This window comes from Delphinapterus leucas, chromosome 1, assembly GCF_059928025.1.
Source record: "Delphinapterus leucas isolate spDelLeu-1000000601 "Yukka" chromosome 1, BTC_Dleu_Yukka2, whole genome shotgun sequence".
Taxonomy (NCBI): Eukaryota; Metazoa; Chordata; class Mammalia; order Artiodactyla; family Monodontidae; genus Delphinapterus; species Delphinapterus leucas.
Genome location: NC_143129.1, coordinates 155891759 through 155907076, shown reverse-complemented (window position 1 = coordinate 155907076; position 15318 = coordinate 155891759). Strand labels below are relative to the sequence as shown.

Here is a 15318-nt window from a genome sequence, read left to right as displayed (position 1 = left end):
TGAGCTATCTGGTAACTCCCTCCTTTAACTTCTCCCTACCGAGTAGGTACACAGCTCAATGGTTTCTCTGCTGCTGAAAGGCTGTGTGTGCTGTCAACCTGTAAATATGAAAAGGTTTAAGTTACGCAGTCTTTTGAAATCATTACCTAGACCTTTTAGCACTTAGTAAATTTCGATGACCTGAACTAAATCACTGGTGGTACTGCCCTAGTTCTATCTCTGGATGTATTTGTCTCTAATAGATGCATTCATTATTATTGGTTGAATCAAATATCAACTGCACCAAGGTACAAATCATGAGAGAGCAAAGTTGTTCTTCCTGACATGAGTGCATCAGAAATTTGGGGGAACATCCCCCAAACATGCTTGTTTTAAAATAATCTATATAGAACTGCCATCCACAGATTCATCTAAATTTTATGAAACACAGGGGACTTCCCTGGCGGTCCAGTGGTTAAGACTTCATGCTTCCACTGCAGGGGGCATGGGTTCAATCCCTGGTCGGGGAACTAAGATCCCGCATGCCACACAGTGAAGCCAAAAAAAAGAGTAAGTTTTATGAACCACAAAAATGTTCAAACTGAACCACCATGTAAAATAGAACTTTCTTTTAATTGTGGTTCGCTTCTGTAAACATATACTAGGAACCTAATATAAGCCCCTATCTAAGATTCTGGAATTCAACATTCAACAAATATTTATTGAGCATCAGTCCAACACAAGACAGGCCATCTTGTCAATACTGAGGGTTTAATGATATGCAAAACAGACACAGTTCTCATCCCCTAGTGCAGGGGTCAGCAAACTTTGACCTATGGGTCAAATCCTGCCTGCCTTCCATTTTTGTAAATAAAGTTTTATTGGCACGCAGCCATACCTGTTTGTTGACATATTATTGACGGCTGCTTTTGCACTACCAAAGCAGATATGAGTAGTTCTGACAGAGACCATATGGCCCACAAAGGCTAAAATATTTACTCTCTGGCCCTTTATATGAAAAGTTTGCCACCCCTAGTGTAGCAGGATCAATGACCTTATTCAAAAAGCGACATAAAAATGGATTAAGAAAGGTCCCTACTTTTAAGGAGCTCACAGTCTAGTAGGGGAGATATGGAGGAAAACAGTCATTTATTTCCAACTTCAAAGGAAGCCCTTTTGGGAGTTCTAGGATTATTTGGATAAACTTCTTCCGTATCCTCACCCTTCATGGTTTTTTGAATTTGATCATATTCCCTCAAGCCTTTGTAATTTTTTAAATAAATTTATATTTTTTTATTTTTGGCTGTGTTGGGTCCTCGTTGCTGTGCGCAGGCTTTCTCTAGTTGCAGTGAGTGGGGGCTACTCTTCATTGCGGTGTGTAGGCTTCTCATTGCGGTGGCTTCTCTTGTTGCAGAACACGGGCTCTAGGCGTGCGGGCTTCCATAGTTGTGGCTCGCAGGCTCAGTAGTTGTGGCTCGTGGGCTCTAGAGCACAGGCTCAGTAGTTGTGGCGCACTGGCTTAGTTGCTCCGCAGCATGTGGGATCTTCCCGGACCAGGGCTCCAACCCGTGTCCCCTGCATTGGCAGGCGGATTCTTAACTACTGCGCCACTAGGGAAGCCCCAAGCCTTTGTAGTTTTAAATTAAATTCCAAATCTTTCTCACATTTCAAGACAACCTTTTACCTTTCCCTTCAAACACCGTTCTTAGACCATTTTAACTGTCCACTGTGAGCGTACACTAGCAATACTACATCTTTGTCAAGGCACAATGACAATAACAACAGATCATGACATCTTATATATGGTTGGCACCCTATAAATATTTGTTGATTAATGAACGAGTCCTTCAGGGATGGGTAAATGAGAGCTTGATAAAAAGAGAAGATATTTTTTGTTCTGTTTTAAATCTCCTTCATGGTGGGGTAAATTATTTGCCATTTCAGTAATGAGACATCATTCTTTTGGCTGGTCCCTTGGGCCAGGCATTTACGCAGAGTCATACGCAATAGCCAACTACCTTGTAGTGACAGTTTGTCCACTTCATCCCTTAGAAACCTCCCAACCCTGAAAGGTAAACATTTTATAGGTGAGAAAACTGTTCAGGGGACTTCCCTGGTGGTTCTAGTGGTAAAGAATCTGCCTTCCAATGCCGGGGACGCGGGTTTGATCCCAGATCGGGGAACTAAGATCCCACACGCCGCGGGATAACTAAAGCCCGCGCACCACAACTGCTCAGCTCGCGCACCTCAACAAGAGAACCCGTGTGCCACAAATTACAGAGGCCACGCGCTCCGGTGCCTGCGTACCACAGCTAGAGAGAGAAAACCCGCACGCCACAACTACAGAGAAGCCGCAACGAAAGATCCCGCATGCCTCAACAAAGATCCTGCATGCTGCAACTAAGATCCAACACAGCCAAAAAACTAAAAAAATAAAGAAAATAAATATATATATATATATACATATATAAAAAACTGTTCAAGTGACAAAGCTACCAAATTGTGGAGTCAGAATTTAAACCCAGGTCTGTTTTTGTCTTTCCTGTGTAGAGTTATCTTTCTGTATTATCCCTTTCCTCAATTTGGGATCATTTTCGAACCTCAGCTTTGCCAATTTAGAGGTTACTTTTTAAAATGCACTCAGAGATAATTGAACTCTGGGTCTCTGGCTAACGTTAGGCATACTTGTAAGACTGGTTAAGAAACCAGAATACTGGGCTTCCCTGGTGGCACAGTGGTTGAGAGTCCACCTGCCGATGCAGGGGACGCAGGTTCGTGCCCCGGTCCACGAAGATCCCACATGCCGCGGAACGGCTGGGCCCGTGAGCCATGGCCACTGAGACTGTGCGTCTGGAGCCTGTGCTCCACAACGGGAGAGGCCACAACAGTGAGAGGCCCGCGTACAGCAAAAAAATAATAATAATAATTAAAAAAAAAAAAGAAAGAAACCAGAATACTTATTTGTTGCTTTTAAACCTTTTTATTGTAAAATATAGCACTCAGGAAGTACACAAAACATAAATATACAGTTTAATGAATTGTTGCAAAGTGACTACCCATGTAACCACCACCCAGGACAAGAAATAGCACATTGCCTGCATACCAGCAGCCCCTGCATACCTCTTTCCCACCATAATCCCATTTCCTTCCATCTTAGCAGGAACCACTAATTTAAGTAATTACTCTCTTGATTTACTTTATAGTTTTACCATCTGTGTATGAATTCCACACAGTATGGTTCAGTTTTGCCTGCTTTTGAATATTTTATAAATATAATCAATCAGTATACACACCTTGTATCTGTCTTCTGATGATCTACTTTGTTTGGAAGATTCATCCATGTTGTGGTGTATAGCCATCGTTCATTCATTTTCTTTGCTGTAGAGTATTCCACTGTGAGGAAATGCCATAATTTATTTATTATTTCTGTGGTTTATGGCCATATTGCCTGTTTCCACGTTGGGTATATCAAGAAGAATGCTGTAGGCTTGCAGAGCTTCAGGCTGAGAGCGGTTCTGCCACCACCAATACTGAGACACTGTACTGAATCCTCTTCCTGGTGCTTAAATGTCCCAATCTGAAGCTTAAGAAGCCACCCTAGACGCACATGTTGTTGGCCAGAACAGTGTTTGCTCCAGTGTTGTCATCTTATTTCATCATTACCAGCGTTACCAAAATGCTGAGCATTGTCTCTAAGACCAATGACCATAGATCTCAGAGGCCTTTAGCTTTCTTGGCCTATGGAGTATGTGGATAATATATTATGAAACCTATATGCCCTTTCTATTTATAATAAGTTTAAGTTTCATAATTCTGAACCAATCCAATGCACCAAATATTCCAACACTCAGTTTCTTCTTTTCTTTAGTTTCTTTGTTTCTTCTTCTATTCATTATAAAATCCAAATAGAAACCGGTGGGACAGGAGATCAGTGGAAGAAGGGGGATTAACGGGATGATCTTAATCTGGCAAAGGCCACATCATTCAAGGCCAGGCAAGCTGGTGGGATATGTTCTCAGAGTGTTGCGGAAGCCACTGAAAAATTTAAGCAGGAGCGGGGGTCAAGTAGTTCAATTTATGTTTTTAAAAGAACACTTTGGCTGCAGTGTGGAGAATAGATTAGAAGGGAGTAAAAATGGAAGTGGCATGACCAGTGCTACTGCTATGGCCCAGGATAGAGATGATGATGACCTAGCAAGGGTGGTGATGGAAATGACGAAAATGGATTGATGCAAGATGTGTTGTAGAGGTAGAGTGACAGCATGTGCTGAATAGGCTCACTATGGCAAAGGAAGGCTCAAGGATGGCTCTCAGGTCACTGGCCTGAACAAAAGGTTGGATGTTGGCCTCCTTTACTGAAATCAGAAAGATGGAGAGAAGAACGCTTTTGGAGATATAAGCAGAATCAAGGAGTTCCATTTTGACATGTATTGGCATAAAAGTGGTATTTTTAAATCATGAGAATGAACCTAGAGAGAGAATGATTCACTCTCTAGGAAGGCCTAGAATAGTCCAATAATGTTTAGAAGTTGAGTGCACTAGAATAGTCTACAAAATAAACCAAGAAGCAACAGCAGAGGTAAGTGAAAACTAGGAGAGGTGGGTATCACAGACTCCAAGAGAGGAGAACTTTCTGAGATGGATGGAGTAACTGCTACTAACAGGTCAGTTGTCCACTGGACTTAAATTCTGGCCAGGGAAGGTCAGTAGTGCTCTTGGCACTACTGAAGTAGTGGGAATGGAAGCTGGCTTGGAGTAGACTGGAAAAAAAAAAAATGATGGAAACTCTTTAGACCATGCATGTGTAGAAACCCTTAAGTAAATTCCTTTGTCCAGCTGCCGTCTGGCTGGATAGACTTTGGCAAACCCTACTAACACAGAGCAGCTCCAGAGAGGTAATCAGCCACATGACATTGGTATTTGTCAGCTCTTGGGGGACTACACTTTCTTGAAAGCTGCTTATTCTAACTCACATTCACATTCATTCCATGCTTATTTTTGTCACTTTTATTTATTCCCCACCTCTAGATCAAAATTGAACTCAAGCAGGCCCAGCAGAAGTTATTAGACAGCGCAAAGATGTGCTCTTCACTCACGGCTGAGTGGAAGCACTGTCAGCAGAAAATCAAGGAACTGGAGCTGGAAGTACTTAAACAGGCTCAGAGCGTTAAATCACAGAACAACCTACAGGAAAAGCTAGCTCAGGAGAAATCTCGAGTTGCTGTTGCAGAGGAAAAGGTAATTATCCTCACACTTAATAAATAACATGCACTGGATACTACTACTGAAATCCTGTTTCCCTAAGGATTTTAAAAAATAGATACAGTGCAAACCTGATAGAATTCTAGGGGGTTTTTCACTCTCCCCTGCTTTCCTCTTTTGACGTCACCTGCTCCTATGGTTCCAGTAAATCTTGTGTTTTTGAAGACTACATGAACTCAAAAAGGTAAATTTCATTAAAGCTATAACATGAACTTAAAGAATTGAGACCAAAGGACTTTATATTATTTATACTTTGTATTATTAAGTCAACTTTTAAAGGACTTATTCTCCTCTCATTTGGATTGCCCATTTATTTGAGTTTTATTTTGTAACTTTTGGAGGGATGAGTGTTGTGAAATGAACCATTTTGAAATATCACCCCTGCATTTTAGGCTGCCTGACACCAGGTGGCAGTAGTATGTCACACTTGCACGTTTTGATCTGTGGGTTTGAGAGTCAAATCTTACATAAAAAATATTTCATCCAACCACATAAATATAAAACAAACATCAAAATTAGATGATAGCAATATGGCTTAAACTCAAAAACCCAATGTTGAGCTAAAGAAGCCAGCACAAAAGAGTTCATACTATGTAATTTTCCTTATATGAGATTCAAGAATAGACAAAACTAAGCCGTGGTGATAGGATAACGTCTTTATGAGGGGCATGGAAGGGGACATGAGGGAATCTTCTGTGGTGCTGGAAGTATTCTTTATCTTGGTCTGGAAGAGTTGGTTATATAAGTAAAACTTCACTGAGTATGTAAGATATGTGTACTTTATCATATGTATGTTATTACTTTTAAAAAAAGTAATTGGTAAAATTGATAAAGATTAGTAAAATTTTTAAATTTAGACATACTAAATATTGTTACTGGATTTTGTGCAACAGGAATGCATATTCTGACTGCAGCTGGAAGAGTAAACTAGTATAAACACTTCAGAAATCAATTTGGCATTAGATCTAGTTAAGTTAAAGATGTATATACTGCACAACCCAACACTTCTGCTAGGCATAAACACTAGGGAAACTATTCTACTGAGCATATATATCAGTATACGGGAATACAGTCATTTTCATAGTGACATTGTTCCAAACAGCAGAAAGTTGCAAACAGCCCAAATGTTCACTGACATGAGATGGAAGAGGTAAACTGCATATTTACACAATAGCATACATACAACAGTGAAAATGAATGAACTCTAGGTACTTGCTGTAGTAATACAATATTGAATAAATACCAAATCACCAAAAACACAGTATGATTCCATTAATGTGGTGGTGAACATAGTACAAAATAACAACTGAGTCATACAGAAATACATATTATTAAAAGAAAAAGCAAGAAAATGATTAACACAAAATTCAAGATATTGGTTTTCTCAGGTGAGGAGGGAAGGGGAGTGATCAAAGAGGGTCACAGAGTAGACTTCAAACGTATTGGAAATGTTCTGTTTCTTAAATTGGGTGGTGGGTTCAAAAGTTTGTCATTTGCCCTTGACAGAGAAGCCAATGGAGCAATACTTTCACCTGTGGAATTAAGATTGGCTATCTTTAAGGAAGCATTTGCCCTAGGCAGAACTAAATGGGGCAGCTCAAAGGAACTTGAGCTGGCCTCAGCTAACTGGCTGCCCACTGCCATTGCCCGTGAATCATTCTACATCTTCACCTCTCCTATGGTGAGTGGGCTCTGCAGAGACCTAGGGCTAATGCAGAAAGCCCTTCTCTTAGAAGAGGACTGCCATTCACTGGCATCCACTGAATGTCTGTGGGGAACATGGTGCCAGACCATTGTAAAGGATTTGTTGTTGCATCAGGAATACAGTAGAGGGAGAACAGCAATTCCGCTGAGAACTATACATCTGCCAAATATTTACTAAGCACCTACTACATACTAGTCACAATTTTAGGTGACATAAGGGTTTATAAAAAATATGTAAACGAATTAAAGGAGATCTAATGAGAAAATTTTAATGACACTTTTTGTCTAACATGTAAATTCTAAAATAAAATCATATATCTCTCTTTCAAATTCATAAATCTTATTCTTAGTTCTACCAGAGCATTAAAGAATGCACTACTGGGACTTCCCTGGTGATCCAGTGCTAAAGAATCTGCCTTCCAATGCACGGGATGCAGGTTCAATCCCTGGTCGGGGAACTAAGATCTCACATGCCGTGGGGCAGCTAAGCCCACATGCCACAACTACTGATCTCACGCACCTCAACTAGAGAGCCTGCATGCCACAACTACAGAGCCCATGCGCCCTGGAGCCCACATGCCACAAGTAGAGAAGACTCACACACCACAACTAGAGAGAAGCCCGAGAGCCACAACAAAATGTCCCGCATGCCTCAACCAAGATCCCGAGTGCTGCCAACTAAGACCCGATGCAGCCAAATAAATAAATATTTTTTAAAAAGAAAAAAGAATGCACTACTGGTGCTAGGCAGTATGCCAATAGGTACTTGGTTTGTAAGAGACTTCTATTTTGTTTTGAGATACTTATTTGTGAATCTAGCCACACCATGGAGAAACTAGACACTCTCACATGTTGCTGTTAGAGGTGTAAATTGGTCTAAAACCTATGGAGACAGTTTGGCATTATCTGTTAAACAAACAAACAAATAATAATAACCTTTGCCCTAGCAAAACACACATCTCATAAGTTATTCTAAAAACATTGTTTGTAATAGTATTGTTTGTAATAGTAAAAGATTGGAATCAACTTAATGTCCATCAGTAGGGGGCTAGTTAAATATATTATGGTATATCCTTACAGTGGAATGGTATGCAGCTGTAAAAGAGAAGACAATTCTATATATTATATATAATATGGAAAAATCACCGAGTGTACTGCTATAAAAAAAGCAAGGTGCATAAGTACATGTAATATACCATCATGTGTGTAAAAAATGTTTGTATGGGGCTTCCCTGGTGGCGCAGTGGTTGAGAGTCCGCCTGCTGATGCAGGGGACACGGGTTCGTGCCCCGGTCCGGGAAGATCCCACATGCCACGGAGCGGCTGTGCCCGTGAGCCATGGCCACTGAGCCTGCGCGTCCGGAGCCTGTGCTCTGCAGCGGGAGAGGCCACGACAGTGAGAGGCCCGCGTACCACAAAAACAAAAAAAAATTTTGTATGAGGGAGAATAGTATTTATTTAAATATGCATAAATAAATCTCTGGAAGAGTACATAAGAAATTAATACCAGTGATGACCTATTTGGTGGAGGAAACTGGAAGGAAGACAGGATAAGGATGGGAAAGGGACTTGTCACTCTAGCTTAGTTTACCCACATACACTAAATTATATGAATGTATTACATATTGCAAAAATTAAGTAATTTAATTCTAAAATTAAAATAAATCTAGTCACACTCTTTAGCTGAGATTTTTGTGTTAGCACTACTGCTTGTGATTTATATGGTATTTCCCTAATTGGAAAATAGGTCACACTCAAAGTCTTATGTGTAAACTCTTTTCATTTCAGATTTTGGATCTGCAGCAGAAATTAGAACATGCTCATAGAGTCTGTCTCACAGACACTTGTATTTTGGGGAGGAAGCAATTAGAGGAAAAGATAAAAGAAGCAATAGAAAATGAAGCTAAAATAAAGCAACAATATCAGGAAGAACAACAGAAGAGGTAAGAGGAGCAAAGACGTCATTTTTCCAAGGGCTGAGTTTATGAGCAGCATCAGTTTACCACTGCGTTTCCTCTTTGTCTCCATTGAAGTAAACTCAGGCAAAAACTTCATATATTGATATATACATAGCACACTGCATTCTAATTGCTTATTTTCTTGCTTGTCTTTCATACTAGAGTGTGGAATTCTCAAGGTCAGGGATTATTTCTTGTTCTGGAACACACTTGGTGTACCAGTAAATCTTCTTGAATGAATGGATTGCCTATGAAATATGATACCCTGGGATTTGCTTTTCTAACTCTAACATAATTGGCACAAAACGCACACTAGAATGTGGTTGGTGTTTTGTATTTATCAGCTGATTTTCTTCAAAGAAGATCCAAGTACTTTACAGGCATCTTAATCATTAATAAGCTGCTACTGGGTAGGAACTGTCATGTTTTTTTCTAAAAGTACTTTGATTATTATTAGGATTCTTACTTAAATCATCTTCTTGTATATCCTAAACTTCAGTAACTGATGCTTCTTACTTCTATGGCACTCAGAATGATTCACGTATGTCTTAAGAAAAATATGGTTCTAACTACTGAAAAGATATATAGATATTCACATAAACTGTTAAGCTCAGAAACTTACTTTCAGCTCTAGTTGAAAGCTCTAGCATAGAGCCTGGCACTCAGTAGGTGCTCAGCAAATATGTTATGAATAAATGAATGTTTGAATGAATAATGAATTCACTCAGTTAGGAACGATAGAAAAATACTTGTCTCACTGCCGCTTCTACCAGGATGACACCCTCCTCCTGTTTTAATACAACTAGATCCTGAATAAACTACAATAAGTATACCTTTTAAAGCACTGCTCACAGAGCAAGAGAAAGCTCTAAGGCGAGCATACAATGAGACAAAACAAAAATAATGAATGGTAAACAACCTTATAAGTCAAGGGGCAGATAACACTATCAGCCCCAGGCTTAAGAGAAGCTGAGGTAGTTTGCCACAAGGTAGGACAGCTGAACTAGAGACTCAAATATGAGTTGGGCATCTTGAAGTAGGTAAGGTCTTCCTCAATAGGCAGCTCCCTTGCTTCCTAAGAAAATCCAAATTATCTCTGGGGGAAAGCAACCTCAATTTAGATATTAAAGGACTCCCATGTATTCAGTTTACTCAAATATAAGCTTACAAACAAAAATCACCAAATAACACAAGGAAACTGGTTACCATGAATGAAAGTCAGCAGAAAAAACAAACATCAGATTTATAATCCCCAAGAAGTTCACCAATTGGAATTAGGAAGACTAGATTTTAAAACAATTGTGTGAAGTTTATGAAGAAACAAAAGATGCAATCAAAGAATTGAACAGGAAAAAGGCTATTTAACTTTCCTGAAACCTGGTTTCTAATGTTTGAAGTAGGAATAGTGATACCGGTTCTATACATCTTTTGTGAATATTGCATGAAAAGAAATACATAGAAGAGACCAGAGGGCAGACAGCAGAAGCAAGAAGAACTACGGTCCTGCAGCCTGTGGAACAAAAAACACATTCACAGAAAGACAGACAAGATGAAAAGGCAGAAGGCTATGTACCAGATGAAGGAACAAGATGAAACCCCAGAAAAATAACTAAATGAAGTGGAGAAAGGCAACCTTCCAGAAAAAGAATTCAGAATAATGATACTGAAGATGATCCAGGACCTCGGAAAAAGAATGGAGGCAAAGATCGAGAAGATGCAAGAAATGTGTAACAAAGACCTAGAAGAATTAAAGAACAAACACCTAGAAGAATTAAAAAACAAACAGAGATGAACAATACAATAACTGAAATGAAAAATACACTAGAAGGAATCAATAGCAGAATAACTGAGGCAGAAGAATGGATAAGTGACCTGGAAGACGGAAGAGTGGAATTCACTGCTGCAGAACAGAATAAAGAAAAAAAAATGCAAAGAAATGAAGACAGCCTGAGACACCTCTGGGACAACATTAAACACAGCAACATTCACAGTATAAGGACCCCAGAAGGAGAAGAGAGAGAGAAAGGACCCAAGAAAATATTTGAAGAGATTATAGTCGAAAACTTCCATAACATGGGAAAGGAAATAGCTACCCAAGTCTAGCAAACACAGAGAGTCCCAGGCAGGATAAACCCAAGGAGAAACATGCTGAGACACTTAGTAATCAAATTGACAAAAATTAAAGACAAAGAAAAATTATTGGAAGCAACAAGGGAAAAACGACAAATAACATACAAGTGAACTCCCAAAAGGTTAACAGCTGATTTCTCAGCAGCAACTCTACAAGCCAGAAGGGAGTGGCACGATATATTTAAAGTGATGAAAGGGAAGAACCTATGACCAAGATTACTCTACCCAGCAAGGATCTCATTCAGATTCAACAGAGAAATCAAAAGCTTTACAAACAAGCAAAAGCTAAGAGAATTCAGCACCACCAAACCAGCTCTACAACAAATGCTAAAGGAACTTCTCTAAGTGGGAAACATAAGAGAAGAAAAGGACCTACAAAAAAAAAAAAAAAAACATAACAATTAAGAAAATGGTGCTAGGAACATACATATCAATAATTACCTTAAACATGAATGGATTAAATGCTCCAACCAAAAGACACAGGCTCGCTGAATGGGTACAAAAACAAGACCCGTATATATGCTGTCTACAAGAGAACCACTTCAGACCTAGGAACACGTACAGACTGAAAGTGAGGGGATGGAAAAAGATATTCCATGCAAATGGAAATCAAAAGAAAGCTGGAGTAGCAATACTCATATCATATAAAATAGACTTTAAAATAAAAAATGTTACAAGAGACAAGGGAGGACACTACATAATGATCAAGGGATCAATCCAAGAAGAAGATATAACAATTATGAATATATATGCACCCAACATAGGAACACCTCAATACATAAAGCAACTGCTAACAGCTATAAAAGAGGAAATCGACAGTAACACAATAATAGTGGGGGGCTTTAACACCTCACTTACACCAATGGATGGATCACCCAGACAGAAAATTAATAAGGAAACACGAGCTTTAAGTGACACAATAGACCAGATAGATTTAATTGATATTTATAGGACATTCCACCCAAAAACAGCAGATTACAGTTTCTTCTCAAGTGCACATGGAACATTCTCCAGGAAAGGTCATATCTTGGGTCACAAATGAAGCCTTGGTAAATTTAAGAAAATTGAAATCGTATCAAGCATCTTTTCTGACCACAATGCTGTGAGATTAGAAATCAGTTACAGGGGAAAAAAGAAACATAAAAAACACAAACACATGGAGGCTAAACAATACACTGCTTAATATCCAAGAGGTCACTGAAGAAATCAAAGGGGAAATCAAAAAATACTTAGAGAGAAATTACAACAAAAACGCAATGATCCAAAACCTATGGGATGCAGCAAAAACAGTTCTAAGCAGGAAGTTTATAGCAATACAAGCCTACCTCAAGAAACAAGAAAAATCTCAAATAAACAATCTAACCTTATGCCTAAAGGAAATAGTGAAAGAAAAACAAACAAAACCCAAAGTTAGCAGAAGGAAAGAAGTCATAACGATCAGATCAGAAATAAATGAAAAAGAAAGGAAGGAAACAATAGCAAAGATCAATAAAACTAAAATTGGTTCTTTGAGAAGATAAACAAAATTGATAAACCTTTAGCCAGACTCATCAAGAAAGGGAGAAGACTCAAATCAATAGAATTAATAATGAAAAAGGAGAAGTAACAACTCACACTGCACAAATACCCAGAATCATGAGAGATTACTGCAAGCAACTATATGCCAATAAAATGGACAACCAGGAAGAAATGGACAAATTTTTAGAAAAGCACAACCTTCTGAGATGGAACCAGACCAATCACAGGCATTGAAATTGAGACTGTGATTAAATATCTTCCAACAAACAAAAGCCCAGGATCAGACGGCTTCACAGGCTAATTCTATCAAACATTTAGAGAAGAGCTAACACCTATCCTTCACCAACTCTTCCAAAATATAGCAGAGGGAAGAACACTCCCAAACTCATTCTATGAGGCCACCATCACCCGGATACCTAAACCAGACAAAGATGTCACAAAGAAAGAAAACTACAGGCCAATATCACTGATGAACATAGATGCAAAAATCCTCAACAAAATACTAGCAAAGAGAATCCAACAACACATTAAAAGTATCGTACACCATGATCAAGTGGGGTTTATCCCAAGAATGCAAGGATTCTTCAATATATGCCAATCAATGAATGTGATAAACCATATTAACAAACTGAAGGAGAAAAACCACATGATCATCTCAATAGATGCAGAAAAAGCTTTCAACAAAATTCAACACCAATTTATGATAAAAACCTTCCAGAAAGTAGGCATAAAGGGAACTTACTGCAACATAATAAAGGCCATATATGACAAACCCACAGCCAACATCGTTCTCAATGGTGAAAAACTGAAACCATTTCCACTAAGATCAGGAAGAAGACAGGGTTGCTCACTCTCACCTCTGTTATTCAACATAGTTTTGGAAATTTTAGCCACAGCAATCAGAGAAGAACAAGAAATAAAAGGAATCAAAATCAGAAAAGAAGAAGTAAAGCTGTCACTGTTTGCAGATGACATGATACTATACATAGAGAATCCTAAAGACACTACTAAAAAATGACTAGAGCTAATCAATGAATTTGGTAAAGTAGCAGGATACAAAATTAATGCATAGAAACCTGTTGCATTCCTATACACTAACGATGAAAAATCTGAAAGAGAAATTAAGGAAACAATCCCATTTACCATTACAACAAAAAGAATAAAATACCTAGGAATAAACCTACCTAAGGGCACAAAAGACCTGTATGCAGAAAACTATAAGACACTGATGAAAGAAATTAAAGATGATACAGGGCTTCCCTGGTGGTGCAGTGGTTGAGAGTCCGCCTGCCGATGCAGGGGACCCGGGTTCGTGCCACGGTCCGGGAAGATCCCACATGCAGCGGAGCGGCTGGGCCCATGAGCCATGGCCGCTGAGCCTGCGCGTCCGGAGCCTGTGCTCCACGACGGGAGAGGCCACAACAGTGAGAGGCCCGCATACTGCAAAAAAAAAAAAAAAAAAAGACACATGCACCCCAGTGTTCATTGCAGCACTATTTACAATAGCCAGGTCAGGGATGTACCCTAAATACCCATCGACAGACGGATGGATAAAGATGTGGTACATATATACAATGGAATATTACTCAGCCATAACAAGGAACAAAATTGGGTCATTTGTAGAGACGTGGTTGGATCTAGAGACTGTCATACAGAGTGAAGTAAGTCAGAAAGAGAAAAACAAATACCATATATTAATGCATATATGTGGAACCTAGAAAAATGGTACAGATGGACCGGTTTGCAGGGCAGAAATAGAGACACAGATGTAGAGAACAAACATATGGAGACCAAGGGGGGAAAGTGGTGGGAAGTGGTGGTGTGATGAATTGGGAGATTGGGATTGACATATATACACTAATATGTATAAAATGGATAACTAATAAGAAAAGAAAAAGAAATATGTAGAAGAAATATGTGAACTAAGTATAGGAAAATGAAATATGGAGGGAAGTTGTTTTCCACAACAAAGGAGACTATCTAGTACACATTGCTTTGTAACCTGAAGAAAGCAACCCCAATTTAGATATTTATGTTGTAATCTACTTTTTTCACTTAAAATAGTATAATCTGTTTACCTGCCATTAAATCTTCTTCTAGAACATTATTTTAATAACATGCCATAATTTATTTACTCAGTCCTTTATTGTTGGACATCTACATTTTTCTCAGTTTCTTGCTATAGGAAAGAGTAACATAATATATACCTCCTAGCCAAATTTTTACGCATATCCTTTATTTCCTTGGGATAAATTCCAGCAAGTATAATTATAATAACTGCCTATCATAAAATTTCAAATATTGAAGAGCTATATAAAATAAAAGGCATACGTTCTTCAGAATTTTACCCTTCAGCAATAACCACTTTAAGTGGTTGCTATGTATTTCTCATATGTTTTTCTATGTTTATGCATATATTTTTTATTCTAGTTTTATTTTCTTTTAAGTTGAATCATTTTACTCTATTGCTTTGGAATTTGCATTTTTAACCTAACAATATAACATGGACATCTTATTAGCCACTTAGTAGCTGCATCACCTTGGGCAAGTTTCTTATCCTCTGTGCCTGTCCACGCCTACCTCATAGCATCAGTGTGTGGATTGGATGAGTTATAGCAGTTGGCTTGTATCAGTGTCTGGCACATACTAAGCACTTGTATCAGTCAGGTTCAAACAAAGAAGTAAAACCAGTAGGAGTCATATATATTTATCAATAATAAAAGATTTGTTACAGAGAGCCGGTCTTATACAGTTGTGGGAACAGGTT

General features: G+C 38.7%; 1 protein-coding gene across 1 annotated transcript in view; it reads left to right on the top strand.

The window, feature by feature from the left end:
* CCDC30 (coiled-coil domain containing 30) overlaps window positions 1–15318 on the top strand; it is a 154363-nt gene that overhangs the window by 100385 nt on the left and 38660 nt on the right. The window contains 2 exon segments of the mRNA XM_089894977.1: window positions 5008–5217; window positions 8734–8888. Coding sequence (XP_089751103.1) covers window positions 5008–5217; window positions 8734–8888 — 365 coding nt within the window.